This window comes from Phoxinus phoxinus (genome assembly GCF_949152265.1).
Source record: "Phoxinus phoxinus genome assembly, chromosome: 17".
Lineage (NCBI taxonomy): Eukaryota > Metazoa > Chordata > Actinopteri > Cypriniformes > Leuciscidae > Phoxinus > Phoxinus phoxinus.
The window spans coordinates 16,903,740-16,920,983 of NC_136892.1; the positions used below are offsets into that span (position 1 = coordinate 16,903,740).

Sequence of the window (17,244 nt, forward strand, 5' to 3'; positions counted from 1 at the left end):
TTGTTCTTTACAAATACCTGGACGAGGTGGAGGAGGGAGAGTCTCAACCAGGGAGAGAGCACAGAAGACTCGGGTCAATCGCAGTAAGAGCATGTCTGTCATCTACACGCTCTGGAGCAGGGTCACAGCGGGACGGCATGGTGAGGAGCTACCCGAGGAGGAAGATGAGGATGAAGACAATATCCACAGAGGATCAAGAGCATCCCTGATATCAGTGTAGTGGAAGAAAGGGCACCGACCTGAACACGCTGTGTTTGGAATAGAAAACTCTTTATGATCCTGACAACTAGCTGTTTTTTTTACACAGACTGTTTGATAGCATTGCTTATTCTGACCTCAGTTATGGAAGAAAGCTTTACTGGCATTATGCCACTTTTTTCTTATTCAAGCCATTTTACAGCATGGTCTAGCTGATTCATCATGAAACTTTTGTAGATTTTTATTCCATCAAATGAGACATATTTTCTATTTAAATATATTTTAGAATGTAATTTTTTCCTGTGATATGAAAGCTGAATTTTGAGCAGCCATTACTACAGTCTTTAGTGTCACATGATCCTTCAGAAATCATTCTAATATGCTGATTTCTTATTATATCATCAATGTTGGAAACAGATGTGCTGCTTAATATTTTTTGTGGATAAAAGGTTTACTGGCATTATGCCACTTTTGTCTTCAAGCATTATTTCAAGCAGTTTACATCATGGTCTTGCTGATACACCACAAACGTTTCATATGCTTCTTCCCCTTCTATTAAATGTGGCATATTTATCAAATGCCACTTTTGTCCTCGATTTAAAAACAGATAACTTTATTTAGCCTGGGAAAACAACTTCCGGCAAATTTAGATTTGCTCTGAAACAAGTCAGTCTGGCCAAGAGCCTATTTCTAGTCCTTCCAAATCATGGCACCAATCACAAACGTTGAGGCGGGCTTTACACAATGACGATCGCTCTGATTGGTTTTAGGTCTATCCAATTGCCAACCCAGAGGCATTTGAGCGACGTCTGTTGGTGACGCCCCTTTGGAAATGGGTTGTGAATGAACCTTTCCCAGACCCACTCTCATTTACAACCGAGAAGGGTCTGGTGTTAACCAGGCTAAACTTTATTAGTAATCTCATGAATTTTAAGTTACGCACCACATATGCTACTGTAGAAAATAAAAAGGACAAACAGACATTACAATAAAGCATACATTTCTATTTCCATTTTTTAAATCTTTACAGTATGCTTTTCACAAATGGTGAAACTTTCCCCCAATCTCAATGTCTCAGTTAAACACAAATGGATGCATTCTATAGAAAACACAATTTACATTGAGATCTGGAAAGCAGTATTCTCATGGACCTTAAGACCATACAGTTAGAAATTTCAACAAGCTGAACATTAATGTACAAATAAGCTTGTGAAGAATGATTAAAACATCCATTGAAATGAAAAAAAATCATTCCTGTTTGAATAATGTTCAACTTTCATGTAAAAGCATTTCTCTGCTTTGACCAAAATTTGGAAAAGGCCACTAGCTCCAAATATGTTTCTCGATTTAGAACAGTGGTAATCGATCCCAAAATCAAAAATACAAAGAATACACGTCAAAACCTCTAGACAGAGTCACCATAAAACTGTAGAAGCATCAGTCATTTGATATGGCTTGGTTGCTAACTGCAGCAGTCAGAATATAAGAGGGATTCTGTTACAAACCCCAGCATATAGTCCACTCTAAAAGGTTATTTAGACAAATCCAATGATCCAGAATATGTTAAAACAGTGTTTTTTTTATATCCATGTCATGATTGCGGGCTTTATCTCTCTGTAATCTGTGTGATTTAGAAAACCAAAATATCGGAAATCATTTCCAAGAGTTTCCTCTACAGATACCAAACATATTAAATTGAAATTGAAATGGACAAACAGGCATAAATTAAACATTTATCGACTATTTTAAATTGACTGCAAACTGACAACTGCTCTGCTTATACTGGAATTGAGTCTTATAAATTCACCAATTTTGGGAAAAAGATCACTAAAAGAGAGGTCAGCGGCCTGTGAGCATAGAAAGAGCCGAGAAAAGACAGAAAGAGAAAGAGGCAAAAGCCCCTTTCACTCTTCAAATACTGAGAATCCCCTGATTCCTCAAATCTGCTACTCTTAAAAGTGGACGTCAGGTCATGAAAACCACAAAGACAATGAAAAAGATGACGAGGATTAGGAACATCTTGATGAGCAGCCAGCGGTTGCTGGACACCGACTGGAAATATTTGAGGATCTCTGTGTGCGCTAGGTCCACATTCAGCTGAGTGTCTTCTACATTAGCATCAATTCTGTCAGGGAAGAGAGAAGTTCAATGGAAATAATCACTTTTTGATCATACAATGTAAATACACTACTGTTCGGGGTCGGTAAGATTTAAAAAAAAAATGTGTGTCTCATAATGCTCACCAATGCTGCATTTATTTGAACAGATAGAAATAAAACTATTTTGTAACATTATAAAAGTCTTTGTCAATTTTGATGCTGGAGAAAGCTTGCCTCGCTGCCCTATCAGACAATGACTCTTCAGGGAGTGTTTGCGAATGAAGGGAACCTCGCAAAACTGATTTCGGACAGACTTCTGAGGCAGGGTAACGGTTTAATGATCTACAGCAAAATAGAGAAAGCTTTGGTGAAAACGAATAATATATTTATTACTACAATAATAATTTTTGGCTAGAAAATGAAAATCAGACGTGGAAAACGTTGGTCAAACTGACCACCAACCGCAACTTTCAGAGGCCATCTTTCTTTGTTAGCTCAACTGTCACAGAATGCAAAGCTCAGGATTGTGGGATATCAAAGGCAGCAAAGGATACGTCTATGCTGCCTTCAAAAAAATCAATGAGATGAAGGTATCTCAGGAGACAGGAAGCGAAGCTAACATTGGATTCGGACGTGCCTTGATGCCCTCCTGCCTTGGAATGCATCCTCCGAAGGCAGCATTTTTGAGCTTTCGGATGAAACCCCACTGCCTCAGCTCCAACCCTAATCAAACACACCTGAACCAGATAATCGAGCTCTTCAGGATCGCTTGAAAATCGCAGGAAAGTGTACTGAAGCAGGTTGGAAATAAACTTTGCAGGACAGTAGCTGCATCCGAAATCAAATACTTCCCATAGTATGCGAAAAACAGTACCCCAAAAGAGTAACAACATGGCGGATATAGTATGTCCGAATTTCATTCATAATACTGATAAATCATACTATATAGAACATAACTTTTTAACGGTCATGAAGTAAATTAAAGTGTAGTACCTACTCAGACAGTATGTATTTGCTGTCTCTAGGAGCAGGGTTGATGACCTCTGCTTTAATGTATCCTTGCTGAATAAAAGTGTTAATTTCTTTAAACAAAAAAAAAAAGATTACTGACCCCAAACTTTTAAACGATAGTAGTGTATGTCAGAAGATTTATAACGGGAGTCAGTATGTTGGCATATTGAAAACAACCTGAACCATTACATCAACTGAGGTTTACTGGTACCATTTACTTCAGAAGGAACTGCGGGCTAACCATTACCGAGGCAGTAAAAGTGCCGATTACAATGGCAGAGAGCTTTTCATTTTAGTCATAAACCATGATGACCTGACCACAAATGGAGGAAAAAGGGGAAAAACACACTTGCTTATTGATTAGACACAGAAAATGTGGAATAGAAAAAGGCTTGTGCTTGAATCCGACCTACATTTCTGGATATAGGTCAGTGTTATTTTATTATTATTTAGTATTTACTTTTAAAGTATTAACTTTAGTTTTTTAACTTTAGTTAGTGTGTAATGTTGCTGTTTAAGCATAAAAAAAGATCTGCAAGGTTACAAAGCTCAATGTCCAATATTTTATTTAAAGGGCACCTATTATGGAATTTTGAAATTTACCTTTCATGTAGTGTGTAACATAGATCTAAGTGAACAAAAACATCCTGCAAAGTTTGAAATATGAAAGTGCACCGTATATAAAGTTATTGTCTTTCAAAAGTAAGAGTCGACTCGGAGTCATTTTTATGAATCGTTAGAAGACCGAAGCTTTTTCTGACTAGATGACGTCAACTTGTCAAGTTATTTGAATACGATACGCCCACTTATTGCGCTCCAAGGCCAGGGAAAACATCATGGTGACGAGACACTGTGTTCTGAAGTGCGACTCAAAAGCCAACTTTTTTCATCTGCCCAAGGAGGAGCATTTGAAGACTAAGTGGCTACAATTCATATATACAACTATACCACAGAAGTATAGTCCGAGCCTTGTGCTTTGTTCGCGCCATTTTGAAGACGATTGCTTTTTAAATGCAATCAAACTTGGATTCGCGAGCCGCTGATATTGAAGGAAGGTTCATTTCTAAGTGTATTTGCATCAGCTTCCTCCTCCGTATCATAACCTGTAAGTGTTATTAGGGCCCAAGCCTTGAAAAGGCGAAGGCCCTATTGTTTTCCTTCGGATTATTCTTCTTTATTATTTATTATTTATTATTATTTATTATTATTATATTACTACCTTTTGGGCACTTTTGGGGGCCTTAACGTGCTCAAAAACTCTTGAAACTTTGCACAAATGTCAGAACCCGCGGCCATTAGAGCCGGACTGAAGCTGGGACCCGGGCGTGGCAGGGGGGCTCGACAGCGCCCCCTGGAACGCGGTCCGAAAACTTGGTCCATAAATCAAACACGCTTGCGTGTAATAATATGAAACTCGGTACACTTATAGATCTCATCGGTTCATATATCCTTCGTGCTCTGACTTTTTACCCCAGCCCAACAGGAAGTCGGCTATTTGGCGTAGTTTAAAAAACACATGCAATGGAATTTAAAATACTCCTCCTAGACGATTCAACCAATCACCACGAAACTCGGTGTGCATGAAGTCAAGACATGGAGGATGAAAAATTGCGAGGGGATTTTTGATATCTCGAACGGTTTGGCCGTGGCGAGGAAACGAATTTATGGCGAATATTGGAAACAGGAAGTGTGTTATAACATCCTCATACATTAATTGATCTTGATGAAACTTCAGCAGTGTGTTCGCTGTAAGAGGCCGATCACATGGATGTGACTATTGTGAGTCAAAGTTATAGCGCCACCAACTGGCAGCAGGAAGTGTGTCACTTTCAAAATGCTTTGAATTCACCCTCTTATTTTTACCCGATTTGCTTCAAACTTTATGTGTATAATGTAAACACACGGCAGATGTAGACCTGTGAAAGAATTATTGATATCTTAAATACTGTTGCCATGGCAACGCTTTAAACTGTTATATTCTTTTTGGGTGCATTTGAGGCTCTTAACATGCTTCAAATTGCATGAAACTCAACATGCATATCAGATTTATTAGGTACTAGGTATGTGTGAAGTTTCAGAAACGGGCGCGGTGGAGGGGCTCAGTAGCGCCACCTTTAGTCAAAAATGGGGTATTAGTTTTACCTACAGTAACAAAAATCGGTATCTATATTTATCTCCCCGAGCCGGACAACTTTCTAATTTACAGTCATTAGCTCCGACCAACAGGAAGTCAGATATTTTGGTTTGAATGTGATTTGATGGGAATTTTGCCAGTCTCTCTCAGTGTCTGTGTGTGTGAGAGAGGAGGGGGGCTTTATTTTAACCCTTTCTCTGCTGTGTGGGACTTCTCGGGCACTTTTGGGGCCCTTAACGTGCTCGAAAACTCTTGAAACTTTGCACACAGGTCAGAACCTGCGGCCATCAGGGCTGGGCTGAAGCTGGTACCCGGGCGTGGCAGGGGAGCTCAACAGCGCCCCCTTGAACGTGGTCCGAAAAACTTGGTCCATATATCAAACACGTTTGCATGTAATAATATGAAACTCGGTACACATATAGATTTAATCGGGCCGAACAACTTTCGTGCTCTAAGTTTTACGCCAGTCCAACAGGAAGTCGGCTATTATGGGCTGTATGAAAATGCATGCCCCTGGAATTTGATATACTCGTCCAAGAAAAATTATCCTATCGCCACCAAACTCGGTCAGCATGAAGTCAAGACATTGAGGACGGTAAATTGCGGACGGATTTTTGATATCTCGAACGGTTTGGCCGTGGCGAGGAAACGAAGTTATGGCGAGAAAAGAAAAACACATTGTGTTATAACGTCTTCATACATTTATTGATCTTGATGAAACTTCAGCAGTGTGTTTGTTGTAAGAGGGCGATCACATGGATGTGACTATTGTGAGTCAAAGTTATAGCGCCACCAACTGGCAGCAGGAAGTGTGTTACTTTCAAGATACTTTTGACTAAAGTGGGTGGGTTATTTTTACCTACAGTCACAAAACTCGGTATGTAAATTGTGCTTATCGATCCGGACAACTTTCTCATTTACAGTCATTAGCTCCGACCAACAGGAAGTCAGATATTTTGGTTTGAATGTGGTTTTGTCTCTCTCTGACAGAGTTCCCCCTGCCATTCTCTGTGTGTGTGTGTGTGTGTGTGTGTGTGTGTGTGTGTGTGTGTGTGGGGAGGGAGGGAGGGCACACACACAGACAGCCCCCCCCCCTTTTCTGTGTGTGTTTGGAGGGGAGCAGAAAGACTCACACTGATGCAAGCTCTAAAGCAGACTTCTTCTCGACAGTCAAAGCGGGGTTACGTTATTGCCCGTCGTGCACAGGAACCCGAAAGGCAACGGGGTGGCGGCTTTTTATATATATATATATATATATATATATATATATATATATATATATATATATATATATATATATATATAAATATAGCTGCAAGCAGCGATGGAGGGCCCAAGCCGGTGGCAGCGCCAGCCCGGTGCCTTTAGTGTAACTAAAGGCACCAGGGTGGCGGTGCCACCGGCTTGGGCCCGTAATCGCTGCTTGCAGCTATATTTAATAATTGTTGCTTTTATGTTTTATGTAGCATGCTTAATTAGGGCCCAAGCCTTGAAAAGGCGAAGGCCCTATTGTTTTCCATGGGATTATTATTTATTCTTCTTCTTTATTATTATTATTTTACTACCTTTTGGGCACTTTTGGGGGCCTTAACGTGCTCAAAAACTCTTGAAACTTTGCACAAATGTCAGAACCCGCGGCCATTAGGGCCCGACTGAAGCTGGGACCCGGGCGTGGCAGGGGGGCTCGGCAGCGCCCCCTGGAATGGGATTCAAAAACATGTCCATATCTCAAACACGCTTGCATGTAATAATATGAAACTCGGTACACGTATAGATATCATCGGGCCGAACAACTTTCGTGCTCTAAGTTTTACGCCAGTCCAACAGGAAGTCGGTTATTATGGGCTGTATGGAAACGCATGTTCTGGCATTTAAAACACTTGTCCTAGAAAATTCAACCAATCACCACGAAACTCGGTGTGCATGAAGTCAAGACATGGAGGATGCTAAATTGCGAGGGGATTTTTGATATCTCGAACGGTTTGGCCGTGGCGAGGAAACGAATTTATGGCGAATATTGGAAACAGGAAGTGTGTTATAACATCCTCATACATTAACTGATCTTGATGAAACTTCAGCAGTGTGTTCGCTGTAAGAGGGCGATCACATGGATGTGACTATTGTGAGTCAAAGTTATAGCGCCACCAACTGGTAGCAGGAAGTGTGTCACTTTCAAAATGCTTTGAATTCACCCTCTTATTTTTACCCGATTTGCTTCAAACTTCATCTGTATAATGTAAACACACGACAGATGTAGACCTGTGAAAGGATTATTGATATCTTTAATACTGTCGCCATGGCAACGCTTTAAACTTTTATATTCTTTTTGGATGCATTTGAGGCTCTTAACATGCTTCAAATTGCATGAAACTCAACATGCATATCACATTTATTGTGTAATAGACATGTGCGAAGTTTCAGAAACGGGCGTGGTAAGGGGCTCAGTAGCGCCACCTTTAGTCAAAAATGGGGTATTAGTTTTACCTACAGTAACCAAACTCGGTACGTATATTCTTCTCTTCGATCTGGACAACTTTCTAATTTACACTCATTAGCTCCGACCAACAGGAAGTCAGATATTTTGGTTTGAAAGTGTACTTTCTGGAGCATTTTCCCTCTGCCCCTCTGCGTCTCTCTGTGTGTGTGTGTGTGCGTGTGTGTGTGTGTGTGTGAGAGAGGAGGGGGGCTAGTTTAGTTTAACCCTTTCTCTGCTGTGTGCAACATCTCTGGCACTTTTGAGGGCCTTAACATGCTCGAAAACTCTTGAAATTTTGCACACAGGTCAGAACCCGAAATATTATATTATTATATATAGAATAATATACATGTTAAAAATAGGGGGAGGGGGGGGGGGGGGGGGGGGGGGGAGAATATACACACATACCGGTATATATATGTAACCCAGATAGCATTTATTACCAGTAAAGGGTTAAAGGAAAAAGAGTGTTCTAGACGGAAAAGACATGTATCCAACCACACATCGTGCTGCAGTGACTGACACCTCTGTGAGCCAATAGTAGCAGCATATTGAGGAAGCCGCCCACAGGTCGCGCGGGCGCTGTCTTCAGCAGTGAGCAGATGAGAGCGCATTAGATGAAACAGCAGCATGGAGTATTTCTTCAGAAACTCTGCGTTAAAGAATGAATCTTGTACAGAACTAAGTGCATCTGGAAAGTTGGACTTTGGATACATTAGCCTGAAAAGTCGTCGAAGAGAGAAAAGAGTGAATTGATGATCGGAGGAGAGCAGATGTAAAGGATTTCGGAGTGAATCGACGTGAATGATCTTTCTTTTATGAAACTGATTCTATATCGCTTTGGTGAGTGAAAATTCAGCTATCAATCCGTTTCATATAAAAGACATGCCAAAATCTGTGTGTGTGTGTCTGTGTGTCTGTGTGGGGAGGGGAGGGAGGGAGGGCACACACACACACACACACAAATAGACAGCCCCCCCTGTGTGTGTCTGTGTGGGGAGGGGAGCAGAAAGACTATGAACAATTGTGCCATCTAGTGTTTTATACTATGCATAAATGTGTTTTTTATTTTAAACAAGTGTTTTAAAGTACACTAATTTCAATTAATGATATGCTGCATTTTTATGTATATTTAAACATTATCAAAGTTAGGATGTCATTTTTTTAGTTTCAAAAGTTATCTGTCTCTGTCTCCCTTTGGCTGTCATTACCCTCCCCTCACTCCCACAGTCTCACTTATTTCTTTCTGTATCAAATAATATTACCATAAACAAAAAGTTTGAGTTTCTTTTTCAATCAATGTATTATGTGTAACTTAAAAATAAGCAGATTAAACAGATATGTTTGAGGGCAAGACATGAAAACGATGAAATATAATATGGTATTAGTAAAAGAGTGCAGTATAGGGTTGGATGAATCAGATAAATAACATATTTTGTTAAAAAAACATTTGATTAATTTTCGGTGTTGTGTACTTACAATGGCTGCTGATTTCATGTGTCCGTTAAGTCCATGAGACTGTAGGGTGTCTAATTTTTCATTTTAGGTTTCAGAAGGGTGCTCACGCATACTTTGTGGTTGATATGTGCCCTCGATGCGCACTATTGCAAAACCCACACTGATGCAAGCTCTAAAGCAGACTTCTTCTCGACAGTCAAAGCGGAGTTACGTTATTGCCCGTCGTGCACAGGAACCCTAAAGGCACCGGGGTGGCGGTTTATATATATATATATATATATATATATATATATATATATATATATATATATATATATATATATATATATATATTTATTTATTATTATTATTATTGTTCTTCAAGGGTTTGGGGGCTTTTGGGGCCCTTAACATACTCAAAAACTCTTGAAACTTTGCACACGGGTCAGAACCCGCGGCCATTAGAGCCGGACTGAAGCTGGTACCCGGGCGTGGCAGGGGGGCTCGACAGCGCCCCCTGGAACGGGGTCCGAAAACTTGGTCCATAAATCAAACACGCTTGCATGAAATAATATGAAACTCGGTACACTTATAGATCTCATCGGTTCATATATCCTTCATGCTCTGACTTTTTACCCCAGTCCAACAGGAAGTCGGCTATTTGGGGTAGTTAGAAAAACGCATTCAATGGAATTTAAAATACTCCTCCTAGACGATTCAACCAATCGCCACGAAACTCGGTGTGCATGAAGTCAAGACATTGAGGATGAAAACTTGCGAGGGGATTTTTGATATCTCGAACGGTTTGGCCGTGACGAATTTATGGCGAATATTGGAAACAGGAAGTGTGTTATAACATCCTCATACATTAACTGATCTTGATGAAACTTCAGCAGTGTGTTCGTTGTAAGAGGCCGATCACATGGATGTGACTATTGTGAGTCAAAGTTATAGCGCCACCAACTGGCAGCAGGAAGTGTGTCACTTTCAAAATGCTTTGAATTCACCCTCTTATTTTTACCCGATTTGCTTCAAACTTCATCTGTATAATGTAAACACACGACAGATGTAGACCTGTGAAAGGATGATTGATATCTTTAATACTGTCGCCATGGCAACGCTTTAAACTTTTATATTCTTTTTGGATGCATTTGAGGCTCTTAACATGCTTCAAATTGCATGAAACTCAACATGCATATCACATTTATTGCCTACTACACTTGTGCGAAGTTTCAGAAACGGGCGTGGTAAGGGGCTCAGTAGCGCCACCTTTAGTCAAAAATGGGGTATTAGTTTTACCTACAGTAACCAAACTCGGTACGTATATTCTTCTCTTCGATCCGGACAACTTTCTAATTTACACTCATTAGCCCCGACCAACAGGAAATCAGATATTTTGGTTTGAATGGGAGAAGATCTGAGAATTTTGCCAGTCTCTCTCAGTGTGTGTGTGTGTGTGTGAGAGAGGAGGGGCGCTTTATGTTAACCCTTTCTCTGCTGTGTGCGACTTCTCGGGCACTTATGGGGCCCTTGACGTGCTCAAAAACTCTTCAAACTTTGCACACAGGTCAGAACCCGCGGCCATCAGGGCCGGGTTGAAGCTGGTACCTGGGCGTGGCATGGGGGCTCGACAGCGCCCCCTGAGATGGGATTCGAACACTTGTCCATATATCAAACACGCTTACATGAATAAGTATGAAACTCGGTACACATTTAGATCTCATTGGGCCGAACAACTTTCGTGCTCTAAGTTTTACGCCAGTCCAACAGGAAGTCGGCTATTATGGGTTGTATGAAAACGCATGTCCCTGGAATTTGATATACTCCTCCAAGAAAAATTATCCTATCGCCACCAAACTCGGTCAGCATGAAGTAAAGACATTGAGGATACTAAATTGCGGACGGATTTTTGATATCTCGAACGGTTTGGCCGCGGCGAGGAAACGAAGTTATGGCGAGAAAAGAAAAACACAATGTGTTATAACGTCTTCATACATTTATTGATCTTGATGAAGCTTCAGCAGTGTGTTTGTTGTAAGAGGGCGATCACATGGATGTGACTATTGTGAGTCAAAGTTATAGCGCCACCAACTGGCAGCAGGAAGTGTGTTACTTTCAAGATACTTTTGACTAAAGTGGGGGGGTTATTTTTACCTACAGTCACAAAACTCGGTCTGTATATTGTGCTTATCGATCCGGACAACTTTCTGATTTACAGTCATTAGCTCCGACCAACAGGAAGTCAGATATTTTGGTTTGAATGTGGTTTTGTCTCTCTCTGACAGAGTTCCCCCTGCCATTCTCTCTTTGTGTGTGTGTGTGTGGGGTGGGGGGGAAGGGAGGGAGGGCACACACACAGACAGCCCCCCCCCTTTTCTGTGTGTGTTTGGAGGGGAGCAGAAAGACTCACACTGATACAAGCTCTAAAGCAGACTTCTTCTCGACAGTCAAAGCGGGGTTACGTTATTGCCCGTCGTGCACAGGAACCCGAAAGGCAACGGGGTGGCGGCTTTTTATATATATATATATAAATAAATATAGCTGCAAGCAGCGATGGAGGGCCCAAGCCGGTGGCAGCGCCAGCCCGGTGCCTTTAGTGTAACTAAAGGCACCAGGGTGGCGGTGCCACCGGCTTGGGCCCGTAATCGCTGCTTGCAGCTATATTTATTTATATATATATTTATTATTTTGTTTGTTGTGTAAGCACCGTTTAGCTTCTAGGTCTTCAATGGCAATTGTATTGAGATATGTGAAGTGTTTGTCGTTGTTTTCGGAGTTGTCTTAAAGAATAGAATAATACCTCGTAGTAACGTAACAGCATTTTTTTTTGTAAAAACGTTATGTTTATGCATCGGGCTAACGCAAACAAAGACTGATTGTGCTTTTACAATATGAACTCTGGGCTATGCTCGCTAACATAACATTAAATTCTTTATCTTATTTTTAGTTTTTTACTACAAACTACAAAGCAGTGGACTATAATCATTATTATAACACGATTTAATTGATAAAAGCATCATTGTACTCCGTGTTAAACAATAAGTATTATCTCTGTAAACACTGTTGGGTCATCTGACCAATCGCAGATTAGCGTCGCGCAAAGGAGGGGTTTGGAAAAACGAGTCGTTGAACGAATCATTTGGGAGTCGGTGAGCAAATCAGGTAAAAATAAATGCATATTATATGAAAACAAAAGTGTTTTTTGACATTGCATGCACGTAAAACTGTTGTTGGGGACTCCCTAAACAACATTAGGAACATTTTAAATGTCATAATAGGTGCCCTTTAATAGAATCCACTTTTCAGGAACTACAAACTGTGAACTTTTTGCACATGTCCGGAATTGCACTTGAGAGAACTATATCTATTAATTTTAATTCATAGAGTGGCATGTTTACATTCTACACTTTAGTAAGCACAACAACACCTTTGCACTACCATGAACTGTTCTGGCGCTGCTTTGTCTTTATTGTGCCTACTGTCCTGTCTTTTAGTAAAGGATTATATTACACGTTTTTATGTGCAATTTTTATCTAGTCTGTGTAACTTATTGTGATTTGTGATTGTTTTTATGTAGCACTAAGGTCCTGGAGAAACGTCATCTCGTTTTGTAGTATACTGTAATCGTATATGAATGAACGACAATAAAACCACTTGAACTTGAACTTGAACTACAACAAACGGCTCGTTTGTACTACAGCGGGATTTTTCCAGGCTTTATGAAGTCATGATGTTCCACATTTAAATAATTTTTATATTATTGCTGCGCATGCTACACATATTACTATGAAAGCATATTCTTCTAGTACACCCAAAAACTAAATCAAGACTTCGTAAAAGTGCATAAAAGGACCGCTCTAATATTTAGAATGACCTTTTATTTTTATATTTTCAGTTTAATTTTATTTGTGCTTTTGTCATTTTTATTACTTGTAGTTTTTCCGAATACATCTATTAAGCTTTCATTTATTTTTATTTCGGTTTAAGTTTATTTGATTTTACCTTTATTTCAATGACCTAAAACGATTTGCAAGTTTTTGTTAACAATAATAACAACACTGGTATAGGTGAAAATATGGAGCAGACAATGTCAGAAAATCTCACATCTAACAGGACCTAGAATACCTCATGATGAAGATCTCAAATAAGATCCTCCCAGACATAAAAAGACAAATATATTTTCCTCACCTCTGTACGGTCTCTTCCTGTTCTTTCACCATGTGAGCCAGCTGCTGAAATATGGAGCCGAGCTCCACAATGGTGGACTCTATATTCTGCATAGTGTCTGCACGGTTCTGAATGTATGAATCCTAAACAGACACATATCAACAGTGACTCAAACACATTTGAATGAGTTTACCTGCAGCTGTACTGTTACAACGCACTCGCTGAACAAATAATACCTGTTCATTGATTAACTGCATCTGCTGACTGGAGTTGAGGTCCATATCTATAGATATATCTGTCTTCTTGGAGTCGTCCTGCATAAGAACTGAATTGTCTGTTAAAAGAGAAGCAAAAGGGAAGAATAACTACATGAATGTATAAAGGCGGACATTGTCTTTGCTTTTAATTGAGTGGAGATGCTCTTACTGAAGCTGTTGGCATGGAAAGAGGATGATGGGGCAGGAGTCTGAGAAAACTCCTCTTGTCTACTTCTCTGCTGCTTCAAGTTCTAAACAGAGAAATAAATCTTAAAAATGATCCACAATTTAGCATGCAGAATCCCACACCAGACAAGTAAATCAATTACCTCTGTTCTGACCTCCAATACTGACTTGAAGTCACTTGACATCGACGCCAGTTTGGACTACAAACAGAAAACAGTGTTTCATTCCAGGCGAAAGTCCACTAGACATCTTTACTTCAGTGATTGAGCACTAAGGCCAGAGGTTCATACCTGTAATGAGACTACGATGGTGTTGGAATGTGTCTGAAGATGTCTGCCATTCTGTCCACTCCGTGATCGAACGAGTTCCTGCAGGCCAGCTATCTGCTTATTCAGACTGTTGATGTCCTGAACGAACACAGACCGTTATGAATAGGATTACAGTATGAAATGGACAGACAGAATAATGTGTCCTTGGAAGAATCACCCTAACCTGTTTCACAATGTAAGTGAGTTCATCGATTTCAGTTGCTTTGTCATCAAAAAGGGACTTTCGTTTGGCAACTGCAGATGTAAACAGATTTACACGTCAAAAACAGTTCACTGTGGTACATGTGCGAGATGGCGAGGGATACAAGATACGTACGAATTGTGAGCTTCTCCAACTTGACAAAAGTGTTGCTGAGGTCTCTTCCAATTCGCCTGTTAAAAAGATGTGGTCAATATCTGTCATAAGGCCAAGTCGATGAAATAACACAGACCATTAAAGCTTAAGTAGGTCTGAATAAATTATAGGTCAAATGCAGCGTCTCGGTGCCCATACTAAATACAGTTGCAGAAAAAAGTCAGTGAACCCTCTAGATTTTCCAGGAAATTGGACATAAATGTGATCTGATCTTCAACAACAATGAACAAACAACAGGCTGACGTGTGTAAAGCTTTAAAAGCTATCTGCAGTCAGAAGTCAGCTAACCTGGAATCCAGTCAGTCGCTCTGCCCTATAAAAATCATTCATAAGTTTTGAGTTTGACTTTTGGGTCAATTACATGATGCTCATTTATTTATTTAGTCCAGAACTATTGATTTATAGAAAAATGCATTAAAATGCATCTCATACTTGCAATGCTTTGAATAAAGTCCGAACTGTCAGTGTAATTCAACTTCCATAATGGAAGTTATAAAGAAATGTATTTCTCGAAAAGAAAACCTTAGTTCGTAATAATCCTTTTCTATTCCTTCTTAGAAAAAATATGTACACCACCATTCAAATGTTTGGGGTCAGTAAGATTTAAAAAAAAAATTGTATTCTCTCTTATGCTCGCCAATGATGCATTTAATTGATTAAAACTACAGTAAAAACAGTAAAACTGTGAAAAAATTAAAAATATATGTTTTCTATTTTAATACATGCAACTTATTTCTGTGATGGCAAAGCTGAATTTTTCCAGTCTTCAGTCACATGATCCTTCAGAAATAATTCTAATGTTAATTTGGTGCTTTTTTCAGGATTCTTTGAATGAAAATAAAGGTCAAAATGAACAGCATTTATTTTAAATATAAATCTTTTGTAGCATTATTAACGTCTTTCCTGCTACTTTCCTTGCTGAAAAAATTACCTTCTTACAGACCCAAAACTTAAAAATCGTACTAAACCCAAACTTTTGAACAGTTTCAAAAGTGTCACTTTAAAAATCGAATAATATTAAGAATAATAAAATTAAGAATAATTCATGATATTTGTAAAAATTATATTCACACTTGAAATTGTATGTGTGTTATTGATTTAAGCAGATTGTGCATACTGCTGTTACTTATTTGAAGATCAGATTACATTTCATGACCAGTCCATTCCGGAAACCAGGTAAATCCAAGCTTTCCTTTTGAACTGTAAATGAGCAATTAAGAATTTGTTTTACTCACTTAGCAAAGAGCGTGAATTCACTCCGCTCTCTGACTGCACTGTTGACAGCTCTGACAGGCTGTGCTCCATTCTGGAAGAGGACAAAAAAAAATCATTTTCAACTCATGCTACCACCAGTATGAACACAAACTCCACTAAAAGGAAACTATATTGTTGAACCTATCATCAGCCACTCGCAGGTTCCCAGACAGACAGTATGAATCAATAGTTATTGCACCTGTCTCCCCAGCAGGGACTTGCACACAGATTGAAACTCGCTGGTGCGGTCTCGGCAGGACATGCTGAATGTGTCTATGACGGGGGCGATGGGTGCTGGGACAGCCAGGGGGGTTTCCAGCTGCTGGACCAGCTGGGACTGGGTCTGAGAAGGCCCAGTGTACACCCCGTCCTGGCCGCTTCTAGGACCGTGACGGCGACGTGCGTTCATCGATGCACCAACTCATCACCTTAAAAGGGGCAAAGAGAAATCAATCAAGGTGAAAGTGTATTAACAAGCAAAACTAACCTCCAGTTTCACTTTGATTCTTCTGCCAAATGATTCTGATGCAGATGCTTGTTTTATCATTTAAATTATGCATCTGTGGTTGTCTAATAACCTAGAGAGCATCCAGACAGCACTGAGAAGTTCTGATTCGAACATTTCTTATATAATTATCAATTGATAACAGTGCTACATGTTTTTTTTTGTGGAAACCATGATACATATTTACATGATTATGTAATGAATATAAAGAAGCATTTATTTGAAATAGAAACATTTTGTAACATTTTCAATGTCTTTACTGTCACTTCAATTTAATATCTCTCTTCAAAACAGCTGTCTAACCCACCTATACAGCATGTCTAGACTACTGCTACTCTACAGTTGTGATTGTCCCGTATCATCTACGTAATTTCACCGTTATAAAAACAAAATACGATAGTATGACAGCATGTCACCTGCGTATCTCATTATTTTTCCAATAATTTTGATATTCTTTGACTGACAACCAACTCTAGCTAGCTGCTAAGCTATGTAGCAGAATGTGTGATTATAGATGCTTTCATCGGTCACACAAACTTCACACGCATCTGAATATGTGAGCAGCGCGGACGTGAGTCCTGAGGTACTGAGGGGGAAATGACAACATGTGAGCTGAAAGATATAAGGATTCATTTCTCACCACACTGCCTCTCTGATAGTTGAATGTGCAGGCTGTGAATAATATCCGGGTCTTAACACACATATTGACGTCACTGCCACGTATTCCTTAAAAGAGATTCTCTCTGTGTTTAACACAAGGTGGCGCTGTTTGAATCTCAGCAGGTGTAGTGGGTTGAAGTTGTGCAGATGGACACTGAAATCAGCTTTTATATACT

General features: G+C 39.8%; 1 protein-coding gene across 1 annotated transcript; it reads right to left on the reverse strand.

The window, feature by feature from the left end:
• On the reverse strand, positions 1 to 17,118 carry stx5al (syntaxin 5A, like). The gene is made up of 11 exons (XM_079586085.1): positions 17,049 to 17,118; positions 16,103 to 16,331; positions 15,885 to 15,955; positions 14,611 to 14,666; positions 14,458 to 14,528; positions 14,256 to 14,372; positions 14,109 to 14,165; positions 13,949 to 14,030; positions 13,759 to 13,856; positions 13,544 to 13,665; positions 1 to 2,323 (listed from the first exon to the last, which is right to left on the reverse strand). The coding sequence occupies exons 2-11, from the start codon at positions 16,310 to 16,312 to the stop codon at positions 2,164 to 2,166; spliced, it is 1,044 nt and encodes a 347-aa protein (XP_079442211.1). The 5' UTR covers positions 16,313 to 16,331; positions 17,049 to 17,118; the 3' UTR covers positions 1 to 2,163.
• Between the last annotated feature and the right edge of the window lie 126 nt (positions 17,119 to 17,244).